Source organism: Tenebrio molitor, chromosome 6, assembly GCF_963966145.1.
Source record: "Tenebrio molitor chromosome 6, icTenMoli1.1, whole genome shotgun sequence".
Lineage (NCBI taxonomy): Eukaryota > Metazoa > Arthropoda > Insecta > Coleoptera > Tenebrionidae > Tenebrio > Tenebrio molitor.
Window position 1 is genome coordinate 10,464,699 of NC_091051.1, and position 27,235 is coordinate 10,491,933.

A 27,235-nucleotide genomic window follows, 5' to 3' on the forward strand; every position below is an offset into this window, starting at 1 on the left:
TGTATTTATATACCTGCCCCTTTTCGAGAACGACCTACCATAAATCTTTATTATCGTTATCATGTTATTAAATAATTTGACTTAATAAAGTCAGGATTCACATTTATTTTGTCCAGACTATAAATGCAGTGAACAAAAAACTGTCATTTTGACAACCGATTTAGGTCATAAAATGTCAACATTTTTGATCAGTTTTCGAAAAAGTAGTTTTTTTGAGCAAGTGCTTACTATAAATGGATAGCGTGAATATTTATATTTGCAGTAAAGGCGCGTAACGTGAGCGTTCCACATTTGGTGAACATTTAGTAGAATCGGTAAACATATAGCATTTAGAATACAAGCAACAGTAAAACAATACGAAACATTGCTATTTTGGTGACACTGTTCTCATTTTCCAAAGTATCATTATTTGGTGTCCACTAAGAATTTTTGATGTTAATTTAATTTTTTGGAGGACAGCGCTAGGGGTGTATAATTTAATTTGGTGAACATTATATTAACACCCATTAAATTATTCCTATTTAAACACCTCTAAAAAGCAAAATAACTAAATCATTACCCAATATTTAACCAGTGCCACTGTGGTGGTAACACGAGTCGCTTATGTGCACGGATGACAGATGTCAAAATCAAAAATAGCAAGATAGCTTCGTCTCGGTCTTCAATCTCTGAGCTTAGCACAAAAAGACTCACTTCTACTCTTAATAATAAATAATTGAAGTAAACTATTTAGTTTTTATTATCAGACACCAGAATAGTCTATTTCTGGACTGATCATATTTTTCATTTTTCAATAGTTTTAATTACCCCGGAATACCCAGCGATTTCAACTAAAAGAAGAAAAAAGTAAACTTCCAAACTGAAAAGTTCAACTAATTACTTAAAAATCTGTTTTCGTATTATATTTCTCTTCTCTCTTTCCCAACATTAATGATGTTAGCCGGTTTTTTAATTACAATCGCCGCTTGTAGAAACCTGATGTGAATAATCTAACGAGCGCTTGGAGAATGCAACTCCGGTTGCACCTTCCGTCACAAAAGCTTCTTTGTTCCGACAATCCGATTACCGGTTGGTCGTTGGCACCTCCGCTTCCGCCGAATCTAAAATGTGACCCAAAGAATCAATTTGGGCGGCTCGGCTACAATGTCCTCTTCTAAACGATCCGCATTACCATCTATAACAATAACGCTAGGCCAACTTCTGTAATTATAACATTTCCACCGCTCCCCCGGTTTCCTCGTCATCTTGTTGAGATGATACGAGACTGAAGTGTAACCTTGTAAGTGATCTAGTTACAAAGTTTCCATTAATTTACATTATTGAATTTGCGCTGTGTGCACATATCCACATATGCAATTCAACCACTTCAAGCGAATTGATGCTTCGTGTTGCCTATGATTTCGAAATGGGGTATTATTAAACAATCCGTAACAATCTAACCAGGCGGATATGATGCGCTCCGGTCTGGATTTTATTTCCACGTGAATGGGATGAGTAGATACTCGTAATTAAAAACGTAAGAGTGAAAAGAGTACTATTAGTTTTAATTGTGCACAAAGGTCTACACGAAAAGACATACAAACGAAACAATGATAAAAATTATTATGTGCCTTTGGTTTCACTAACGATATAAGATTTATGCTGAAAGCCTCCCTATATAAATTTAGAATGACATACAATTTTATACAACAGGTTCAGATTGGAAATAGTAGTTTATTTAATGAGTTCGTGTGTAATTTGGGCTTTTTTTGGCATGAGTCCATGAGTGCCAAAAAAGCCTAAATTACACAAGAACGAGTTGAATACAACGTTTTTTTTGTTCGACGAGCCCCCCAAAGGCTCCAAATCGCTGAAAATCTTTAAAATTAGCTTGACGTTTCGTTTTGACAAGTTGTCAAATTTATCAAAATCCGTTCACACAGGAGAAAATTCTCTAATTCTGACAGGGTCGAACAAAAAAGAAAACATCATCTTCACCCTGTTTAAAATACTTTTCAAAGATAAATTTCTATCTTTCTGGTACTGGTACTGGCTGATGGGTATTGAATTGCTAACACCAGATCAGAAACCATTCGACAACGAACCTCTGAGAAAAATTTAGCCATCATTACATACCTGGATTCAGAAACAGAATGTAACTTTCAAAGAACGTGCTCCTACCAAAGAAAAAAAGTTGCAATGGGGCCCCCATACTCACCAGACCTAGTTCTAAGTAATAACGATTTTACTCCTAAGATTAAAAATCACGTTCAGTGTATTCGCTAAATGATTGTCGTGGAGCATAAAAAGATTTTCTTTCTAGGCCCATCGGGTTACTTCAAAATTTGACACAAAAACATTAGCGTCATTATTTCTACTGTCCAAGAGTTTTTCTTTCGTGTTAGGATCAAGAACTATAATGAACCACCCCTACATGTATAATAAAGTGGTAAAGATTGTGCGTCATGTAATGTAAGTAAATTTTGATTTTCCATTATGCATACGTGATTTCGAAATGTGCTATTCATATTCTTTTCATAGAAAATTACAGGTTAGATAATTATCTAATTACCACTTCGGAAAAACCATTACTACAACCTACAATTTTTGTTCCTAAAGAATATCGACCGTTCATTCATCACAACATTTTTCAGTTATAACGTTATAAGTTATAACGCATTCAATAGACACTGTGAACATAAAGTTTGGAACAAAATTCATAGTAGCGTTATGTGATGATTTTTTGGAAAATCGCTCGGACAGGTCGATTTTATTTTGAAAAATGCCATCCTGTGACGTACAACTTGTTTAAATGACGTAATTGGTTTTTGCGCAATGACGTCATCACCAAATTTTTTAAATGGCAACCCCCCTTTTTTCATCTCTTTCTGACAGACCTTCCTACTACAAGGTGATCAAGAATGACTGAGTCTATTGACAGCAATGAAAATTTGAATGATTTTGGTACCACTGCAATCTAAACGCATTTCCGGTTGTCAGCTTTGACAGAGTTGACAGGAGAATTTGACGTTTACCATCAAAGGGTAATTTTTGTAATAGCATAAACATACCCGACATAACCAATTTTTTTTTAAATGTCGTGTCAAGTTAAAACATCCGGTCAGTGCCATTTACGAAACAGAAAAACACCAATATTTTTCAATTGTTTCATTGCCAACAGACTCATTGTTGATCACGCTGTACCCAACCGATGAACGAAAAAAAATGGTATCTTACATAACAATTTTTTTGAGAAAATGACAAATTTTACTTAAAAAATTTAATTTAAATTTTAGTGTAAAAATTTTAATTGACCTCAAACAAAAACAAACATCTAGGGTTAACAATAAAATTTAATGCAAATGTTGAAATTGTCCCCCGCCAACTATTTGGCACACACCGACACATCATTGTACACTGCGCTCAATAATGTCAGGGCTTATTTGTTCCGTTTCAGCCCGAATTCTCTGCCGTAAATCTTCTAAATTGATTGGTGTATTAAAATAAACCTTCTATTTTAAATAAAGCCATACAAAAAAAAATACATTAAAATTTGAATTAAATTTTTGGATAAAAATTGGTCTTTTTTTTCATATATAATACAATAAGTGGTCTAATTTTTTCCGACAAAATTTGTCATTTAAGACATGAGTAGCTTGTGCAACGAAAATTTTCCAAAAGCAAAAGCTACGAATGTCTTAAATGACAAATTTTGCAGAAAAATTAGACCACGAATTGTATTCGACTTGACAATCCACCGAGAAAATTTTTATCGAGTTGACCTAATAATAAATTTGACGTTTCATTTTGACATAAATTTTTTCGCTGAAAAACCACTAGTTGTTTTTTCACTCAGCTGGTTGTTTTTTCACTCTACTCGGTGTTTTTTCACTATAAATCAATTTGATTGGTCAAAATTTGACAAATGCTGCAATTCGATTGGTTAAAAATTTTCGAGTTGGATTGTCTCAGAAAAATTGTTATGTAAGGTACCAATCTTTTTTATCAGTCCTTTCAGTAATAGAAAGGTCTATCAGAAAGAGAAGAAAAAAGTGGGGGGTGTCATTTAAAAAAATTGGTAATGTCATTACGCGAAAACCAATGAGGTCATTTAAACAAGTTGCATGTCACAGGATAGCATTTTTCAAAATAAAATCGACATGTCCGAGCGATTTTCTAAAAAACATCATCATATAACGCTATTATGAATTTTGTTCCAAACTTTATGTTCACACTTCTAGCCAGAACAAACGTATAATAATTGCAAGTAATTACGTAATTTGTACTTTATCTTATTTTGGAAAATAAATATTTAAAACTGTGTCTTAGGTGTTGAATTTTGAAAGAAAAGTAGCTTTTTCTGATATAATTATCATTTATCAGTCACCTGCGTATCATTTGATATTTTTGACAACGTACATTACACTAAAAATGGACACTAAACAGTTATTTACACAACGAGAGAGGAAGGTAAAGCTTTCGTTCACGCGATGTAATTCAAGTGAACGAAACCGGCCTTGCTCGCAGTGCTGTATTTGGTTTTGTTCGATACCTGACTTACCTCCTTAGAAAGTCTGTAACTTTGTATTCAAAATTTTAAATTAAATAAATAAATCACATGGTCGTAGGGATCTGTTGCTTTTGAAAAAAATAAAAAACAAAATAAACAATAAAAAATTGTGTACATACACATTGTGGAAATGGATGATGAAGAATTGTATGTTCCTGATGATGTCCTGAAAAAGGCAAGTGTTGCGAAGTACCACATGCTGCCTACAAAATCAAAATTACGATACCAGAAAGCATAGGAAAAATTGGTTGTTGTTGTGATGAATAATGTAAAATTATGAATTGTTACAATTATTATTGCTTATTATTTTCAATATACAAATTCTTTTTCATAAAATCGACTGGACTTTCTAGGAAGGTATCGAACAAAATACATAGGTACGTTGAAACCCGTTCAAAGAGATTTGTGAAAAGGAAGCACCCATATGTATTTAATATTCTTTCTAAAAGCGTAAAATAAATTGTTTTCTTATATTTCTTGCCATTGGTGTCTTTGACGATGACTTCTATTGTAAATAAAACAAAGTAGACCTACAACACCATGGTACTCAATATTTCGAATCATGAAGCAATGACGACGGATGTAAATGAGTGGTTCCACAATATAAAAAATATATTCTTTCTAAAGACACCTCAGTTTCCTTACACCAAATGTAAGTACCCTATGTGTCTCTGGGTTGTTAGAACCCAAATTGCTTGAATGTTTTTAGTTTTTGTTTCTATGTCAGGAACAATACGTTAAAAACCATCCTGGTACTATTGCGGCCACGGAATCTTGGACGATTTATCAGTTGATTGACATAAAAATGTAAAACTGGCTTTAGGTGCAACTAACCTCACTTTCAAATGTCAAATACTTTCAAACGTCATTGACATTTTTTGAATTGACATAAATTTGAGGTCTAAAATTCCGTATCCGCAACCGTACATATTACCTTAATGGAAAGGTTTGGATTTTTGTTCTTACGAAATAAACACTTTGGATTCAAATCTGTTTTAATATCTTAAAAAAAAATTCGTCTATTGTAGTTCCATATTTAGTTGTACTCTCTTTTTTTTTGGAGCTTTACTCTCCACTTAAAATCTGTAGTTTCTCGCTCGCTCGGCTAAATTCGGCTCTCCCGAACTCACTGGAATGAGCCTTTCAGCTCGGAGGGTGAGACGTGACGGTGAAACTAATTCACTGCCCGGGAATAATGTCGTGGTGAGCCTAAAGAAGTTTTCACTACAAAATCATTTGGTTTAATTTCACAATTTCTTTTTGCAAATATGTACATACATATGCTTAAACAAAATTTGATAACGTTTTTAAAAACGTAGTGTTGTTCTGTTGTTTCACATTTGCGGTGTGCAAAAGTGACTTCTCAGGTAGCATTGTCTAGAGCTGTAAGTTGGCGCAACCCACAACACAAATGGCGAGGTTTGACCGTTAGACGTCATAGTCGTTATTAATAATTTAAGGGAGCGTATCGGGCATTGTGATTTATTATCTTGAGCAGTCTTTGCGGTCTCGCCGTTATTGGTAGGTATTGTTTACAGCACCGCAGGTTAAATGAATTGTCGTATTGTTTGTTATTAATTATGATATCGGTTTATAGAAGCAGGGGTCGGTAAATGGATAGCGTTTAATGCTCGGAAGTGTAGTGGTGACAGAGCATCGTTTGATAAATGAACCTGAGGGCGACTTTGATAATTGTTTCTGGGTGACGCTTGTTTGTGTCACGTGTTGACTTCTTAACGGAAGTGGAATAACTAATGGAGTTTTAATAGACGGCGTTAGATCCCTACACGCACCTTTGACTTGTTAGTCTTAGATATGTTTCATTATGGTAAAAGTGCCACACACCGTCGAAGTGACACGCGAACTGGTTCATCTAAATGCCGTGTCATAAATAATACAGCCGAGTTTGTTACGTGGCGTGACTCGAATGATTGACCTCTTCTTTAATTAACCATAAATCAGGCGATATTCACCGGATCACCTCTTTCATCCGACGGAATTCATCTCTAACTCACCTTTGAATTTCACTTGGTTGAAAACGCTAGCGAATATCCTCAGTTCTGGGTTGAGGTCCTCGCCGATCTGCAAGAATAAAACACAGTTATTAAACACGGCGAACATCACACAAACACCCCAGCCTTGCCCATCTGTGGCGTGACTGAAATCACTCTTGACTCTTTCAACTCTCGGCCACGCTATTGCATACCACATACTCTGGGCTAATTTAAAAACATAAGTGCCTTGTTGCTATTTGTTATCTGTGATAGATCGCATTCGCCCTAATTAAAAAATTCACCGCTGCAAAACGCTTGCAACGGTCGAAGCCAAGACATGAACACACAGTTACTGTCGGCCTACTATTTATGGAGCTTCCCGTTCCGTGCCGTAGATCAAAGAAACTGATACAAAAACGTCGAATCATCACGAAAATTATGTGCTAACGAAAAAAATATACACCACAGATGACGGGTGTTCTGTTTTGACTCTGGTTTACTCAGAACACCTCCCACAGGACGCAACTCTTCATTAATCACAATGGCAAATCATGAACACATAAGAAATGTGCTTAGAATTTTTGAAAAATGTTTCCGTTGAAAGATGTTCGAGTCTTGCGGCAAAGAAATGTCTAACTGTGAGATTTTCCGTCGGAAATTATGTTGTTGGTGGGAAACTGTGAAATTTGATAGTGTGCTTATTATTTCAATTTATTAAATAATGATGGCTCGTTATAAGAAAATGGTAGAGATAATAGTAGGAGAAATTCTAGAAGTCAGTTCGCACATCACAATGTGTCATTGTATCTGTTAATTTGTATCATCTTGTTTTAGAAAATTAAATGCTTATACAGTGTGGAACAAAATTGTTATCTAGTTACCTTTGCATTACCCTTATAAAAATACGAAATGCCGCTCTACAAAAAAAAGAAGGCCTAACCTCAAAATATATATCCAAATTGCAAATGTGATTTAATGCGAAGGGATGATATGAATGCAAAGTTGAGATTGAAATTGAAAAGAAGCTAAGAAAAGCAAGTCACAGCTAGTGTTGAAAGTGGCCACCAACGTTTGTTAATTCAATTTAGTAAATTGTAACAATTGTCAATTCGATTCATAACATTTTTTGACAGAACTAATAGTTAGGCACTTCAAAAAAAAGTAGAGCGGCACAGGAATATTTACATGTGCAAAAATTCCAAAGCAACCTAGATGACAATCATTTGGTTCCACACTGTACATATAGGTGTCAAAAATGTTCATGGATATTACTTGATGATATTTCGACTGAGAAACTTTATACATAATACAATAAACTCTTTGCATTGGCTATACTTCGTTTACTATGTAGTAATAAAATCACGTGATTTTCGCCTGCTTGCTAGGTATATCAAGGATATTGGAAACAGAGTCGTAACGACAAAAGACAGAGAGACTATGCAAATAAGAATCTGGCACGTTCGTTTCAATGAAATGTTCGGTGTCAGTGTCGTGCAGTTAGTCTCAGTGCATTGACAATGGAGAAGTTACGCAATTAGTGAAAGGAAAATGATTTCAAAATCAACGACGGTTGGTGTCGTTATCCCCAAATTTTAATTAATTTTGAAATTGAGTATTTCCAGTGCTATGCCACTGAGTCTATTTCTTAGACGATTGGCAATGAGAGGCGGAGTCTTTTTTGATTATGAAAGGATTGCGTGGTGTGCACGTGACTAGTATATTGCTTAAGTGAATGAACTGTAGTTGCACAGAAAATACTAGCGTGATTCAGTCAATTGCTCCAAGTTTTTGCTTACTCCCACGACAGGAAAGTTAGAATTTACTCTATTGCGAGAAGAAACAATTTCATTAAGGTCAAAAGTCGGTTTCTAAAAATACAATTAATTTTAATACATATTTCCTAACTTAACAAATTAAGTTGAGAATATGGAATATTAGAATTTCATTGTTGTTTTTGTTCACCGATAAAATTGATTCTCGCCTTAAAATTTGCAGTGATACGCTTCAGTTTCAAATTTGCAATTCTCTTGATGAGATGAAACGTACAGAATGAGAGGATCAAGGAGAAAATCTTGTTGCATTTAACTTACATTTACTTAATTTTTCTTGTCTTTGATGATTTTTTTGATTTGATTCATTTTTGCAGCAAAGTGGTTTTGGTAATAAAATATTATTTTTTGTTCGACACTGTCAGAATTTGAGAATTTTCTCCTGTGTGAACGGATTTTGATAAATTTAACAACTTGTCAAAACGAAACGTCAAGCTAATTTTAAAGATTTTTTGCGATTTGGAGCCTTTAAGGGGCTCGTCGAACAAAAAAACGTTGTATTCAACTCGTTCTTGTGTAATTTGGGCTTTTTTTGGCACTCGTGGACCTTTAAAACTCTCGTTTCACTCGAGTTTTAAACTGGTCCACTCATGCCAAAAAAAGCCAAAATTACACACGAACTCGTTAAATAAATAACTATTGTGGTGTCCGATGTTAAAAAAATCAATCAAATCATTAATTAATAAGAATCCTATAAAAAGACCTAAACAACAATTGTTATTTGTTATTCTAAATTTAAACAAAAGCTACACATAAATATTTTCATTCATTTAATTTTTTTAAAACAAAAAAAATGTTCTGAATGAAAGGTCAGATATAAATCGCGCCAAAATAATTGACACTCGTGTAGAAATTTGAAGAATTAACAGTTTTTCATTTCATACCAACACGATTTTTTACGTCTACTTTCCAGGAAAATTAGCTCCATGTAATGAAATTCCCTAGGAGCACGCAATACATGCAACTGTAATTAACAATTTAAAGAGTTTTATCAAGACTTAATCTATTTAAAGTAAAAATATTAGTACAATGTTATATAAAAATAACAAAAAAGATGATAAAGTACCGGTGTTTTTGCAAATTATAAGCAATAATAATAAAATAATGTCCAAATATAGGTATACGTATACTAATCAGACGAGAATAAATAATAAATGTTAAAAAACTCAAAAACTGTTGATTTTGTCTCATGCCTGCAAGGTTTAAAGAAAAGTTTATTCAACGCCACATTCTATTTTGAAGTGTAAAACGTTTAATATCCAGATATTAAACGTTAATTACTCCTGTGAATTCAAAACACTGAAATGTAGTCATCAACTGCAGTTTGTGTGATAGTTTTTGTCCAAACAAAGACCAGCATATGTAAGGAATATCTTCGGATAATCTTCAATAATTAAATAATAGTTCTGCAGTCGATACACAGTAATACAAAAACATCTGCGGAAAATACGCTACACGCTGTCACTCTCTCGATTCTTTCGATTCACGGACACAACACTGAAACCACCTCCTAAACTATACAAAATAAAGTGGTCTGATCAGTTCAGGTTCTCCGCATTTTTATGGGTGTGTTGTTCTTCCTTTGCGGTAAATCTACGATAGTACATTAGTAAAAAAAAAAGCTAAACAAGCTCCAGTATTCGCCCGATTTAGCTGTATATGATCCTATTTCGTAAGTTGAAAATGTCACTCACGAAGTGTTGCTTGACAATCTATTATACTATTTAAAAAGCTCAAATGCATACTGAAGACTATTTCAAACAAATTACCAAAACAATTGTTCAATGATTTGTGATTTAGTTGCACTGTGCATATTTAATGTATTTTAAAACAATTCTAATGCAGATTTTCAATTATTTAGTTTTTTAATATAATTATAAATTTTTTGAAATAGATTTTTCTGTGTTTTGAGACACAGAAAAGTTGTTCTTTTTTGGAACCTTCGAAAAAGACAAGTTACGTTTGTTTTGTCCTCTTGCATGTTCCAGTCTCATAACAATATAAAGTCGAGCTGAAAGTTTTCTGAGAAAAGGTGCAATCATAAAATATTCTGTGCGTTTTGCATGAAACAATAATTTAATTTAATTTAATTTAATCAGAGAAGTTAAAAATAATAATAGTCATGCATTAGGTGGAAATCAGGTCCGAAATTTTCAAGGAAAGTGATCCTGTAATTACGGGAAAATTAACTTCGAAATTACATAATTCAAAAACATTTTAGCGTTGATACTTTTCTTGAGCTTGGACTGTTACTGATATTTTGATCGGTGTACACTGTTATTTATTTAAATGAAATGTTCATTTTTCACGATCAACTGAAGATGTTATCGAGCAAACGAATCAAATTTTCTTTTACCGACAGATTGTTCACCTCGGAGAAATGGTTGAAAAAGAACAACTACTGAAACATACAATTTTCTTTTTTAACCGAGCTCTTGTGAGGTAGAAACCTGAAAAATTGCCTCGAAACACACGCTAGTAACAGAATCGTTAAAAATTAAATCCCAACCCAGACAGGAACTGTGTGATATACAAATTGAATGATACACCTGGAAAGCGAAAGATTAGCGAACCGTGAGTGCACTAACTAAATTATTCACGTTAAAAATTTATGCGGCGGATTTGTGATTTAATAAAAAATTAATCAACAATTAGAAAAGAGGAAATAACTTTTGAAACGTGGCCATAAAGTTTTACGGTGGCGTAGTTGGTTTTGTCGTAAATTATTTATTAGTTAATGAAATTGAATATTGCCAATGAAAAGACGGTAAATTGAGCGAACCGCACTGTGGAATGGCGCCATTATTGTATTTTGTATTTGTAGCATTTGTTGCAAGTTTATATCACAGTAATGTACTAAATACTGAAGGCGGCGCTGGTACCATTTTCTCCTTATCGGATTAATTTTTATTTCTTAACGCGCTAGTTTTTAATTCCGGTGCGAAACTGCCGTTCGTGAATAATTTTTGCTCGCTTCGAATGTCTATTTCAAAATGGGATTGTTCTTGTTGACATATTTATGGTACTATTTGGTACGTGATGATGGGACATTTACCGAGCTTTTATCACCGGTGCAAGTTGGCGGGGAATGTGAAAAACGCACGCCAGCCGGTGCATTCCTGTTTGTCGGTATGAAAAGTGCAACGCGCAGCATTTTGCATACCAACAAGCTTGGGTCGGGAGTCGGGACAGTGGTCATATCCCCTCTTGAAATATACCCCGGCGATATCTTCCGCATGAGCGGCGGACGTTGTAAAACCCATCCGAAAGCTCAGAATGAGCTGTACTACGTTCACAATATGCTAATCTACTCCGACATTACTTCCCGTTCTCTTAACCGTGTCCGTCCGTTAAAATTGTTAATTCTCTTTTAATACGGACCATTCACTGGAAAGGATTAAATATACATGAGACCTCAAAGAATTCGAGCTGGAGCTGAAACGGCCGCCTAATCTCAATAAACGTCTTGTTTGTATTTAAACGGTCGCCTCGTATTTCACGCAATGCTCAGAAACCATCCAGAAACGACCCAACTTTTCCGCCGAGCCCCATCACGGTACACTCATTGACGGGTCGAATGAGAACAACTGAATAGTTGGTTGCATAATGCGTCGGAATTTCGGCCGCGACACTTCACATTAAATGAAAGGAATTCGAAATTGTGCGCGCCGGAAACCATAAAATACGAAGAAAGTCAAATAAACGTGGACACTAATTGTAAAAAGGTAACGCCGGAATTATTTCACTATGTCGCAGTGGCGGCTCGTCATATTTTAAACTAACCGGTGCCCGAGGCAAAGAATTCGCAATAGGATATGGATTGCTTTATAAATATTTATAGCTCATTTTTGTTGGACAGTCCGACGTTACAAAAATAAAAATTGCAATTCCTCTACGAGTTCGAGGTTGCGTTTGTGTCCACCATTTCCAAGTTGTTAACAAAAAATTGATTCACGTTTCTTCGTCTTGCCAAATGAGACCTTAAATATGTTGTTTTAGTAGCAAGCAACTGTCTACAGCGGTCTCATACTCATCAAAAATTATACAGAGTAAATACATGTTGAGAGGATGTTGTTTTATTGAACTTAATATGGGGCCGTAAAAAATGTGCAAAAAAAAACTTTTTACATTTATACTAAGCTGGAATAAAGCAATTCTAGAATTCTCTTTGTATTTGGGTTAGTGTTGAGGATGTATATAAAATTAGATTATCTTGTCATATGCGCAAACAGTTAAATTTTTACCTATTCTCTTTATAAAATACGACTCTGTAGATAATTTATTTAAAATGTAATTGACACATGTATGCAAATTTAATTCGTTATCAAAATATTTTATTTCGGACCATCTCTATTTTATATTTACATATTTATTTTGTTCCCAACTGAGTAGTTTATTGTAAAAAATTAAAAACTTACACCTTATGCGTATTAAAATTAATGAATTTATTTTTCTTAGCATATTATAATAAGTTTCTTCCAAATCCATAAATTTGTTAAATTTATTTTAATGAAAATAACACAGCCACTTATTGCCCAATTTTAAGAAAATTCTATGTACAGTAATGTATCGGGTGTTCATTTAAATTTCCGGTCAAGGTTGGCGTTGGAGAGTCGATTGTGAACGCACTACGGATACGGATCATGGATCAGCTGTTTAAATCTTACGTTTTTACAAGAATGGTGCGTTCACAATCGATTCTTCAACGCCAACTTTGACCGGAAATTTGAATGAACACCCGATACTACGTACATTAACTGCAAATTTTATTAATTATTTTCTGTTTATACCATTTAATTTTTTTTATTTAAAAAAAATAACAGACAAATGACAAATCCAAGTACCTACCTTTATTACTCGTATTCTTATTAATGCATTATTTATCATAACCTGAAGACTTTCTATTTTTCATCAGAATATAACAATCTAGACATTGCAAAGCAGAAAAACCAGAGAGTTGGCTTTCTAAGTTGTTAATTTTTCAATTGAGGTTTACTTTTTTTAGTATCGGGTGCTCATTTAAATTTATCCTCAAAGCTGGTGTTGAAGAGTCGATTGTGAACGCACCACTCATCAGTCTGCAGAGGAAAAACACAAACAATGCAAAAAGTAAGGTTAGATTTAAACAGCTGATCCGTGATCCGTAATCGGTGGTGTGTTCATAATCGACTCTTCAACGCCTACTTTGAGGATAGATTTAAATAAACACCCGATAGACGTTTATTACTAGTGTGATATTGATATGTTTATTGTGTCCTTTTAAATAATAAAAACACCACATTTGAAGCGTGTCTATGTAAAAAAGTTTTACAACTTCATTCATATTTTATTTTTAACTTAAAGCTCCATTAATACTGGTAAAGGTTGTATTTTTGTAAATAAATGTTATTTTAATATACTTTTACGAAACATCGAGTTATGTAAAAAGAAATGTTCAGATTTGGGAAAATGTATTGTTTATGTCGGTAAAACCGGAGAAAGTTATAAATAGTAGTCGGTTCTATAAATGTAACTGGCTTTTACGAAGTAAATTACTTAACAAATTGTTTTGTTGGTCACGTTGCTTTACCAGAATATTCAAGCGCCACCTGTGACTGTTGTAAATAACTGGGAGCTAAGATTAGGCGCAAGGATAAAGAGATTAAGAGAGTTGATGTCAGTTTAAGAAGAAATACATACATACATTCATACAGAATAAAATATTTCATATGAGACTTTTAATGATATGATGCTTACAGGTAAGAGGAGACTACATTGTCCTTACCTGAACCATCAGGGATATGCCCACGATGCCTTGGGATTTGTGCTGCGCTTCCGACATGTTGTGGTAGAGTTGTTTGTTGAACCCGTAAAGCTGTATCTGGAAATAAGTAATGCGAGAAGAACGGTTAGAAAGTGGTGAGGCTTTCATATTGTGATTGGCTTGAAAGCTTCGTAATAAAATATTGTGAAGCAATCTTTTCTTAATATTTATGAGCAGTTGTTTGAATGTCTGGAGGTTGTGTATTCGAATAGAATATGTATAGTATCGTCCTCGCGTATAAAAGGAAAAACTAAATCGATGGGAATAAAGTAATAACACAGAATAGATACATATCCCAGTCCATCACGCTGACTTTTCAAGAAATTCAATAAGTCGTATTCGAATCCGGATGACTCGGGAAGATGGATGTATGCTTAGGGCACGTATAAGATTTTTCCGTTCAATACAGAACAGTTGGGTTCGGGGGAAAAGTGATAATTTTAGAGCCAACTCGCTCCTTATACACACAACGTTTAACGGTTTAAAATATTCCGGGCCCGAGCCGTTATTTCGTTATTATTATTTTCTTTTGAGGAAAACGTTTCGGAAGTGGGATCGCAATCTGCGCCCGGTGCCGAAGTTGAGATGCTCATTTTCATAATAAAAGTAATCCTTATACATGGCGGCGGTCGTAAAAGAGTTTTAAGCATGTGGATCGCGATGATTATGTGAAATACAAAGAGTTTGACCCCGTACATCTTCTTTAACACGCAGAGTTACGACGTGCTTTGGATCATAAATACGACAAGCTCGGGCTAAGTCGCTGCTGTTTTGGTAACTGTTTAGCAAGTAAATGTGGACTTTCCTCCTTTTTGTATTGATAAATTTGAATTTTTAAGGCCCATTACTTTGATATTTTATTAGCAACAATAACAATCATTATCCTGACGTAATGTAAGCTCCGCCAGGAAGCATTGTTGCAACCCTATTCAACTTTGCTAATGGGAAATTCTAGTCTCGAATCTTTTCTTTTGTGGCCCCCTTTTCAAAGAACATCCGATTCACTGTTTACAAAAAATAGACAATTCACTTCGTTAAATAAGTACGCCCAACGTAAATTAACAGGCCCGAGTCATACAATATCGCCGGATGTGTGTACATAAAATCCCTCTCCTTTATATTGATCTCGGACGAAGACTTAGAATTTTCAACGAAATTTGATTTATTCGAATACTACCCTTGCAGTCTCCCTAATTTGTCGATAACAATATTAGAGACAAGATGTTTGGAAGTGGGAGTTGGAACCTTTGAGAGTTCCTCGAACATCGAGGATATATTACATCTCAAACAAATCAAGTACTTCCTCGATATTGGGTAATTGTCGCAACGTTTACACGGACAGAAAAACAATCAATTATGCCGGAGCTTCCAGTCGATATTTACAGTCTTCGAGGGACCGACGGGGAAACAAACGTTTTCATATTCCTTTACGTTCAAGAATCGAGCCACTTGGTATTTTAATGCAATATTCAGCTATAATTGGAAGGCTTCGATAAAAAGTGAATTTTGAATAAATAAATTGCTTTGCCATTCAAATATTTTATTACAATGGTAAATATTACAAATTCGTTGAGATATAACAACAGAATAAATACAGTATCAGAAATCTGAAATCTCAAAAGATTTGTCTCCATGAATGTATCAATTTAAATCAAAGAGCAAACCCCGCAAAAACTACAAATAAAAAAGCAACACTTTTTTTGTAGTTGTAACGTGCGTTCAAAAAATTATTTTGTAGATGCACGGTGTAGCCAGAAAAAACGCGAAAATTCCAGAAGTAGTTAAAGTAAACAATTACCGAAGTTTCTTCTCTAATTTATTATCGATATTTAACAGCAGTAGAAATGTGAATACATCTTGTGGCGTCATTTTTATGTGGGACCTCACGTTGGGCGCCACTGTTATGTGATGTGATTTTCACATAAACATTTATTTACATAATATTATAGAGTGATCGTGATACATATTAAATTAACATTAAATAAATATTAAAATGATAATCGGAGTGGGGCTATATTAAAGCGTACCAACTTAAAAGATAACTTGCGACCTTTTTGTCCACATTTTTTTTGAACGCTCGTTATTCCTTAATGTAGAGCTGGTGGGACTGAGCTACCATATGTTTCAAAATATGGTTAAGAGCAGGTGTGAAAAAAGGTTTAAAAATGTGTGTTTTTGCTTGGCTGATCCAATATGAACTATAGCAAGATTAAACATGATTTTGATTTGAGAACGGTTCCTATACGAATGAGTAACCGTGTGGCCACGATCCAGTAGGACTATAATTAACACATTCAAAGTTAGATTATGTGGATCTTGGTCTGTGATAATAATGTCTGTGTAATAATAAATCTACGCTACACGTTGTCGATGATTTTGTTTTTCACAGTCATTCTTGACTATAGAGTTTAATATAAAAGAGATTGTAGTTTGTTCTCCAACTTATCGGTATTATATTCGTCAATTATAAGAAAATTGCAGTGATTTTAGGCAGTTGCGTTGGGTAGATTTTCTGTTCTTTTTGAGTATTTTTTTGTGCTTGTAACGACAAAGAGAAATAAAAAGAAAATTTGTTTCTAGTAATTACACTGTAACATACTGTTTTCGTTTCACAAAGTGTTGCTGAAAGAACAGACGAAGGCGTCTTTAAATAACGAGCTGTTTGTCGCAACTGAAAACTGTTCAATTATGTTGGAATTTTTTAACAATCTTGTAGACTGGTAGAACATTATCACGTTGTTATGTCTTCTGGATTCAGTGGCGTTGCATCGATCGTTCGGTTCGAACGTAGCAAAACGAATTCGTGAAATTGGTTGCTTTGTATGCGATTATGCGCCCGGAGACATCATAATAACAGAGAGTAATGCTTGGTAAAGCAAATTTTTAAATCTATCCAACTTTTGAAACTGTATTAGCGAAGAGAAGTCTTGATATAAAATCGAAACGTTATTTCTTCAGCCTGCTCGGAATGTTAAGTAAGACATCAGAGTTTCTAGACAGTTTGATGTAGTGTTTCGGCCAGGTGAAATGTTCTAGTAACGCGTACGAGGAGAATTTATATTTTTCAGGGAGCCGTTTGACGTCGGAATTATACTATGGCTACGCATCTATCCATCGAACAGGGAACCACTTTGAAAATTTCGATTCCAATATAAATCTCTCTCGCTCCCACCAATTCACCAGGACTAATCCATTATCGAAATGTAATCAACATTTGCCGCTGATAACTAACCGAATCATTGTTGGCACATTAGGCGCACTCGATAACAATATTCAAAAACACTTTTCAAAACATTTTCCTAACGTGGCGTTTCTATGAGATAGAAAATAAAATTGATGACTGCGCACAATATCGGAACGAAATGAATGAAAGAATTTAATATAATACCGATTACCGATGGTGTGTCGAAAAGGTCTGAATTCGCTCGACTATGATTGATATTGACAGCTAAATGTGCGCACTTACATCCCATTTAAATGTTTTATCAACTGTATTTTGTGGCTGCATTTAAAGCGCCACAATTGCTATTATTAACGGAAGTTCTTACTCCAATTATTCATGAGACAATAGTCTGGTTTGATCAAACAGAAAGTCAAAAATAAACTTCTTTGCAAAACTACACCGACATCGATAATACGTTTAAATAATTTTCATTACACACATTAGAACTCTACTTAATAGTTTGAGGGGCAGAGTTTCTTACGCGACTAGAAATAATTTATTTAACAATAGGAGGTTTAATGCTTATACATTTTTCTTCAATATGATGATGTAGAATAAATGATAGTAATTTTATGTAAATCATTTGTAACAAGCCACGTTGGGTGAAAAATTGCCACGGCAAGATGTTAACTAAATATAATTTTGAAATAAGTATAAGCTTACAGTAAGGTGAAAGCGAGGAACAAATTTTTTAAAATTTATATCGTTGATTGGCAAAAATTCTTGAACAGGCTAATTTGTATTTCTAAATTGTCATCTCTTGACATAGATTATAATTTTTTTTTCATCCAGTATAAAATTCCGTAGGTTGTCAAAGGATTTTTTAAATCGATACGAAATTTTTATCAAGAGTAATATTTCAAGAGCTTATAATTTTGGTGCAAAGAAGCCATCGATTTCATTAATGTCATCGGAAACCGATTTATCGCGGAATCAGGCGATTCAAAATCAAAGAAAAATTCCTTTTCGAGAGGATTTCCCTTGCCATTGAACGTGGAAACGCTGCAAGCATTCGGGGCACTTTTACAGATTCCGCAATATATCGGAAATGTTTGTATTATAAAACAAAAATGATATGTAATTATGTTATTAATATAAAGTTCCCTTATTTTATCGATAGATTTTATTTTATACAAAAGTTTTGTTACTTAGCAACAACACCAGAACTAACTGTATCTGGAGTCCGTAGGACGAGAGATTTTTGAGGTGTTGGATTTTCTCATGGGCTGTGATCTTTTTATATTAAGTTTATAATTTATTTTATCTTTTTTGGTTTCCCACAATGTAATCGTGTATTTTTTTCAACATAATCTTTCTAGTTAAATATTTTTACCAAATCTCACTTCTAATTGAGTCAATTTTCACATTTTCGAATAATATTTTTCTGCCTTAAGGGGTCTCTCTCAAAATATCCTCGTTTACATAGGAGACGTGTATCAAAAATTCCATTTATTTGTCAGAACTGTTAACACAAAAACAATTGAATATGAAGATCCGAAGAAACTCTTATTTCAGGACATTCAGTCTTGTGACATCGGAACATATTTTTCGTAGCAATTTTCGATATAATCTCAGTTTTATTCAAAACATTCTGATTGTCTTATTTATATGCAAAACGATCGAACAGCGACGGACGAAATAAAACAATACCACAATTTAATAAATATTTAAAATTATTTTTGTAAGATGTGCATCCCTAGAAAAAGACAGAAAGTTAATTTGGAACAGAGTTAGTCAAAAGAAATGCTGCTGTTGTTAAAAATGGTTAATTGTTTATCAACACTTGTGACGCAGTAATATTTAAGCACGAGTTTTTAGATAAGGTAAATTGCTTACATGTTCGTAATTTAGGAAATGATATAAATGATCAGATAGTAGAAAGGGTGATCGTCCTGAGAAAATGATTTACAGCAACAATAAGCCTTCCACAGGCAGTTCAGTATTCATTGCGGTTAAATAAGCCTTGAATCTATTAGAAGACATTTTGCAAAATCTCGATTTGAACACAAGAAGACCAACTATAGATTCCCTTTTGGATATAAATCACCAAAAGCGAGAACCGGAGAGGTTGGGTATTCATAAGTGTACAAGATTTGATAGATAAGGTACGAATTTCGATAATTCAGAGTCAGACTGACACTTAAACTTCAAACAAAATACAATAATATTGTCATGTTCATTTCTTGATCATCCATCATACACAACCTTGAAGACATTCTTCAAGATGCAACTAGTGTAATCGCAATTATAAATGGCTGTTGTAATGTTCAGGTGTAATTAGTACAAAGTGTCTATAATATAACGTATATCAAGAATCCTGTGGAATTGTGCGGCACTATAATTTTATTGTGTCGAGCCGTTGAAGCTGTCAAATCAGATGTCAACAGTCAAATGTCAAATTTATTAAATCTTAGCGTCACTTGTGACGTGTTGTTTTATAAACAATTGTCAGTGTCAAAATTAGATAAAAAACAATACTGCCTACCACCATAAAATGTGCACATATGGACCAGCTATATAAGAATGTTACCCCAAATCATAGTTGAGGTTATGTTCACTTCACTTCCAGTACCTTTTTCCGTTAATTCATTTTCAAAACAAATTTAATGAGGAATCAGGTGAAATCTTTTTCAAATTTGAAATAAACTCTCGCTCGTCAGGGCGCAGACTCAGTGACATTAAAAAAATGCTGACACTCAGTGTGACCAATCGTATTATCATGAAAATCACTGTTTGGCTCGTACCAACATGACGTTTTGACAATTGATTAAAAAAATTCAATTATACAAAACACTGTCAAAGCTGACAAGCGGAAATGCGTTTTGATTACAGTGGTACCAAAATCATTCAAATTTTCATTGTTACCAACCGATTCAGTCACTCTTGATCACGCCGTAGTTAGAGCGGAATTTCAAACTGCAACTAAAAATGTAATATTAATTAATTATTGTTCATTAAAATTTATTTTTATTACAAGTTTGCGCTAATAACAGCTCGACAGTTAAGTATTACTAATTGTGTCCAATTTTATAATATGTATATTGTTGGCAAGAGTAATTATGTTAAAAAAAATCATAAAAACCCCATCAATAAATTTATGTCTGTCGTAAAATGTTATTTTCCAAAAAGGGGTAGTAAAAATTAGGGTGTTCAATTATTTAATGTGATTAGAACGAGTGTGACAAAATGTAGCCTAGTTGGTATAATTTTCACGTTTGAGTCATTACACGCCATTATTTCGGCCTATCTGGCTTATTGGTTTTATTATTATGGATTCGACGTTAACCCACTTGAGCGTAAAACTCGTCAGAAGTGTAATGTCGAGTTAAAACGGTTTTTTGCGCATTATTACGTATCGAAGTTAGACAATTAATTATTTCTAACTGGTTTAGCTAGAAATACATTAATTCGTAATTAAATGCGACACGCTATCGGCTAATTCGAATCGCATTATGGATTTAAGGAAAATCCTTCGGAGAGGGACGAAATCGGTTTGTTTTCTCGTAATTGAAATCGATTATCATGTTTGCGTAATAATTTAAAGTGAGTCTCACCTCCGCCGGAAACGAGTATCCGTGGATGTGGTGTTCGGATCCTTGTTGATCATCACTTCCATAATGTATATAAATTTCTTCAAATTGGTACCGGTAGGCCAAGGGTCCTCCCGATATGTTTACGTGTTGCTTGGTGTCCTTGTCTAACCTGAACACCAACGATTGTCCTGTATTGTGCAGAGTGCCGCTCACCTGCCAAAAATGTTATTCACTTTAATTGAGGGCGGTGGAAATCGAAACTCGGCGGCGGTGAATGTCGGGGTATGAGTGAATTCTGTCGGAAGGAGGCGCTCCTTGACAAAAAGAGCTGCGATAAAAGCACCCCAGACTAGGGTCATCTATCATTCAATCAGAGGGTATGCGTAGCGGGACACCGCTAATGATCAAAACCATTATATACAGTTTAAATCACATCTTGTTTTTGCTACACGTTTACTGACATTGCTATTCAAAGCCCGAAGGAATAACAAAAAAGAAGACCCGAAAAAACAATCAGTCATTTAGCGGATTTACCCTTCGAGAAGCATTAACTTAACTTCCAGACCTTATTTTTTATCATTCAAATTATACTCACTTTGTGTTTGTCCAAGTGGATGTGTTGTAAGTGGGGATCGAAGAGCAACTTGTCGGGCTCCACGTTGATGGGCGACTGTCTCCTTCCTCTCGAACACATGCTCCACTGAGGATTCATAAGACCCCAGTAAGCCGGACCTGGAAAAATCAACGTCACATTACGACACCGATTCCACCTGACATCCACGTCGCCAAATCAAATTTTCCTCAATAATAACATCAATATTTTAACAATCCGATTTGAACTTGTTCTACATTCAGGTCAATAGCAAATTGACTTTTGATTTTCATTTACGTAGATTGGTCTGGTTTTTTTATGCCTTGGATTATAAATGAACCGACCGTCATGGGAAAAACGTCGACCGAGGTAGAATCCTAACCACTTTTCACTACTTCACAATTTTTTTTACACGTCAACATTCCTACTGTATAAAACGTTTTATTTTTGTGGAACAATTCATTGTCTAATAGAATATTCTAACTCTACAAGTAAAGTGCATTCTGTGTTTTAACAAATCACTACGACAGCGTTGCAATTAGAGCTTTTCACAAATGTTGAAAAATCTAAAAACGAAATTATTTATGGAATAAAGAAAAGAAAAATTCTGACTTCTGAATCACCATCACGCTCACGTTCACGGGTCACAATTTATCCATCACTCATGTTCAGTCTTACCTATTAATTTTGACTTAGGTTCACGCTGTGACAAGAGATGAATTAGGAACATTCCTGTCACTGACAATTAGTCTTCATATCAAAATTTCATTTAAATAGAAATGAATCCTTGATCAAGAATTACAACGTAACTTCAAATTATATTCAGTTTAACTAGTCTGTCTCAGAGCAATAGATGGAACTATACTCTATACATTATAAATGTGTATCTAGGAGGCAATGGAAGTGTGAATGCACCTTTAGCTTTCTCACCAGAAAGGTTACTAGCCGTTGACAAATGACAGTAATGCTACGAGTCCGAGCGACTGGCCCCCGCGTGTAACCTTTAAATGATACGCTTTTGCTCAAAATTCGTTTATTGTTGATAAATTCCGGAAAATACAAATTAATATTTTCAGACTGAACAACATGGTTGGCAACCATAACAAAACAAAACACTAAATGCGGGTCTTTAGCCAGGGTTACCAAACTAAAATTACCTTTCCATAGACGCCTAAGATGCACTCTTTTTATAAAAAAAAAATTGTATGTTTAGGAATGATGAGCAAATTTTGCTAGACATGAGAAAAGTTGGGTTGCTAGAAATGTTACGAGTATGATAATTTTTAATTATCGGTCTTTGAAATGTCGATGCTTGAACTGCACCAATAATTGGGAATACAATGATAAATAGAAGAAAAAATGGAGGAGACGATAATTTTGAAATAGGGTTTTGTGATTTTTCATTATTATTTTTTACCAAATTATATACTCCGTCCTGTGAGAGATTGGGAGATTTTAAATTGTACTACAAAATGCACTAGAATACATTAATTAGAGCATAATTTCAGGGCAAAAAATGTTACTGCTCGAAGGTAAATAAATAAATAATTTACGCTGGGTAGTACTCTTTCTGCGTAGAATTTAGTGATTTTTATGTCAACCAATCTCTCGGTGGACAAACTATAGCAATACAACAGCCAGAATTCACGAATGCGAGAAAGTAAGGTTAGGAAGTTGTTTGTTGACATTTCATGTAAACATGTGTGCAGTCGTGGTTGAAGTTACAACGAAATACTTCCCCAGAATCTGAGAAAAATTTAAATTAACGTCAAAAACGTATGGTGTCAAGGTCGTAGTTGCAACGTTTGCAGCATTAAATATATCTCAAAATATTCGTATTAGCAACTAAAATTCTTCAGTCTTCCGATGACGTAACTTTAGATGCCACAATTAAGCATTTCAATCCCCAAGACTTACAGAGTTTGTTGATCACGTAAGCTAAGAGTGAAAAGTGAAGCATTTTCCGCTGCAGTATGAATCTGCTTAAAACTAAAAAAAAAAAAATGATAAGAGAAAAACCTCCAAAGACCTATTGTTAGAAAAATGTAAATTAAAGCAACTACTGTGTGTCTGTGTCTACTGACGGGGTAGTTCAATAGAATTGTTATTTTAAACCATGAAAGGATAGTTAAAAATAAGTTAACTAGAATATTTAAAATCTGTCTTGTCTGTAGACCACGCAGATCGCAGAACACAATAATTAACCAAAGTTTCGACAAGCGGATTAAAGTTGCAGCGAGCCTGATTATTAATTTTCAACAGTGGAAATGACAGAACCTATTTTAATTTTGACATTCCATTTCACCCAAGAATATATTACTATTGTTTGCAAATATTTACATATTTTATTTAGGTCCAGTTGACGTCACAAAAATGAAAATGGTTTACACACCGCTTTTATTTAATTATTTTCATTGATGTTGATTGTGTGTTTATTAAAATTTTAATATGCATGCATGTTTCTACTTTCCGTTGCACCTTTCATTATTTTAACAAAGAAACAATAACTGAAATTTTAGCAGAATTATATTTTGATTGCTACACACAAATTAATGAAATTTTCTCTTAATAAAATTTGTTTTCATACCTCCCAGTAAAATCTCGCCGATCTGTTTTCGTGCATTAATTGATCGCTCTTAGAGAACTTTTCAGGAAAGTAAACAGAAACTGATTATTACTGCGTTCTTTCGCTCCTTTTTCCAACTCCACTTCCTTAATTAGGTATTACATCTCGTGTGGATTCGATTAAATTCAACCGCGGCGTGGGTCTGAACTTATTAAATCATTTAGGTGTTAATTCTGCATTTACACCCTTGTTTCACGAGTTTATTCGAGCTTTAAGCATTTGATCGTTATCAAGTTCGGTTTAAATGCGATCGCAGTCTTTACACGAATGTTTTTGAAACTCTGCCGCGTTCAAATACGAATCTTTTGGCGTCGAATTTTGCATTCATAATGAAATTGTTGATATAATTTGGTTGTTAATTAAACAGTATCGCACTAATTTAAATTTGTCAGCAGTGTTTCAGCAAAAATAGCAAATCGAATATCGTCGTTTTCATGTAAATTTAAAATGCAATGAAAATAGTAACAGCTTTTGATAACTACGCACCTGTAGTGTGAAATGCATTAGTATAACTTTTCGAAGGTATAACGAAGTTTGTGTCGCAATGGCCTATAAAAACTTTCCAGGAGAATATCCGGGAAATTCTCCGGTCTACGTTACAGATATTACAATCAAAAAATGTGTATGATATTCTCTATAGGCAACATTTATCTACTGTAAACACAAAAGTTAATACATTTTTTTATAAGTGAAAATAAGTTCAGCAGAAAGTGATTTATTATCACTTATTTAAATTCATACAAACTTTCTACTTTGATATTGATACGTATATAGCTTTTATGCATTTGACGTTACATCACGTAGTAGAAAATAAGCAGAAGCAATAAATATAACGTGCGATCAAAAAGTTTAATTCGTATTTATTGGTTTTGACTTCTCAAATCAATCATTTAATTCTAGTTTATAAAAACAAGTTGATTTATTGATAAGATTTTAATGTAGAATAGGCTCTTGGACAGTCTTGTTGAAAACGTGTAAAATGCAATTCATCACCGAGTAATTGATGGAAGTAGTAATCTAATAAGTATGTATTGTAATGATTGTAATGACATTAAGAAAAAGAAATAAAGCATGATCATTTGCTAACTGTAAATTCTAAAATGTTATCAGCTGTAGTACGATGAGTAGTCAATGTTATGCCGATTATTTTTGTGGTGGTGTTACGAATGTCAACAGCGCTGGGATATGAATTTGATGAGTGCGCAGCACGAGTCGAATTCGAAAGCGCCGTTGACATGAAAAAAATTTAAAAATTCTTATTGCCACAACAAATTATTTAACAATCATTCGTTAGCTCGGAAAATTTTTCGTAAATAATTAAGATGGGGTGACGAAGTGTCTTAGATAATACATAATTAGAATTGCAACTAAGCCATTGGAGACTTCTTGTTTTTGAACCAGTTCAGCATCTAAAGCAATGTGTTTCAATTTGCAACGTAATTTACGTTGCTCTCATCTTCTGGAAAAAATTATTACTAATTAACTTTTTTTGTAAAAGCAAGATAAGTTATTTTCTTCCAATGTATTATTTTTCAGATAATGCGTAAAGCTCCTTCTATTTTTTGCTTTTTATTTATGTATTTATAGATAGGTACACAGCGTAGTATGTGATTTTTAGAAGCAAACCAACTAGGAGGACATGAAAACTGCCTGGTGTTTATTTTTTTTTTGTCTAAGGCCCAAGGCAGAGCACATAAAAACCACCTCAAAAATTAGTTATAATTAAATGGCCGCTACATTCAAATTTCTGTGGGAATTTTCGCATGGGAGTAAATCTAAAGGAGTGTTGATTCAAATTACACAGTGGTCCAAAAAAATTACTGGGGTGGTTTTAATTAATTTTTGTTTGTTTGTGTATTTTCGGTCTATTAATCAGCAGCAAAATTTTCGTATTTCGGCTCGTTTTATCTTTTGTTTAATAATTTCTACATCCGTACAGTCTCAATGGACATGTAGTTCACAATCTGGGACAAATTACTTACTTTCCATTTCTCACATTAACTCTTACTATTTTTTTTTTGCACAAATTCGTCCTGCAAACACATTACTTTAAGTAATACTTGTTCGTGCAGAACCTTAGTTGTGTCCATTGTGTCCATTTAAATTTATTCTCAAAGTTGGCGTTGAAGAGTCGATTGTGAACGCACCACTGGTCCGCCTGGAGAGGAAGAACCATATATGGGAAGAACACAAACAACGCAAAAAGTGAGGTTAGATTTGAACAGCTGATCCGTGATTTGTAATCGGTGGTGCGTTCACAATCGACTCTTCAAGGCCAACTTGTTTTCCGCCGCAACCTTTCTCAAGATTTGATTCACCTTTCAATTCTGGGGTGAAATATCTTCAGCTTCTCAAATCGTTTAAGTCATAGATATAAAATTTCTACCTGAGCAATATCTCCTTGGATTAATCTAACAAAATAAATGTCCACATCGTATATTCTTTCTGTGTTCCTTGGTGCACTATGTATGTTGCCATATAAGATATTATGCGCAATGTAAGTAATTGACATATGCTGTTTGCTTTTAAAAATCAAACAGTTTGTTTCTTATTTCCACAAAAGTCACTTCAAATAAAATTACTTATGAACTTTGACTCCGACTCGAGAAAAGCTTGAATTTCGTGTAGATTTCTTGTAATAAATTCCAAGCTGCGAACAATATCTTCTGTATTTCTTACCGAACAATCGACCGGTTCCTCAGCTTCATCATGGAGTTGCAGTCGAGAAAGTGCGAGCTTTTTGGCCGGGCACAAGACACGAAAGCAACTCCTTATTGTCCGAAGCAAGTTCTCGTCTTACGTCCAACAAAAACTTCACTTTGTAGCATCCTCGCAATAAAATGTCCAGTACCAGAGCAATTAATCTTAAATAATGATTATCTGCATGTGATGTCACTGTTGTATCGAGGCTGTGCTTCCCCTTTCACATTTTGCCGTTTCGTTAAAACGTTTAACAACCTGAAATCGTAATCATTCCACGTTCCCTCGTATGTCGCTGAGTTTCGGTAATTGCCACTAATGCCACCAGTCTACGATTTCTGTGCCGTAATGACATTGATTTTAATGGGTGGTTTGGCAGATTTGCT

General features: G+C 34.2%; 1 protein-coding gene across 1 annotated transcript in view; it reads right to left on the minus strand.

Annotated features, from left to right (window-relative positions):
- Positions 1–27,235, minus strand: part of CARPA (Carbonic anhydrase-related protein A) — a 149,879-nt gene that overhangs the window by 36,227 nt on the left and 86,417 nt on the right. The window contains exons 3-6 of the mRNA XM_069051210.1: positions 21,527–21,663; positions 20,953–21,144; positions 14,137–14,232; positions 6,565–6,631 (exon numbers count right to left, since the gene is read on the minus strand). Of these exons, the coding sequence (XP_068907311.1) occupies positions 6,565–6,631; positions 14,137–14,232; positions 20,953–21,144; positions 21,527–21,663 (492 nt within the window). The remainder of the gene's footprint in view (positions 1–6,564; positions 6,632–14,136; positions 14,233–20,952; positions 21,145–21,526; positions 21,664–27,235) is intronic.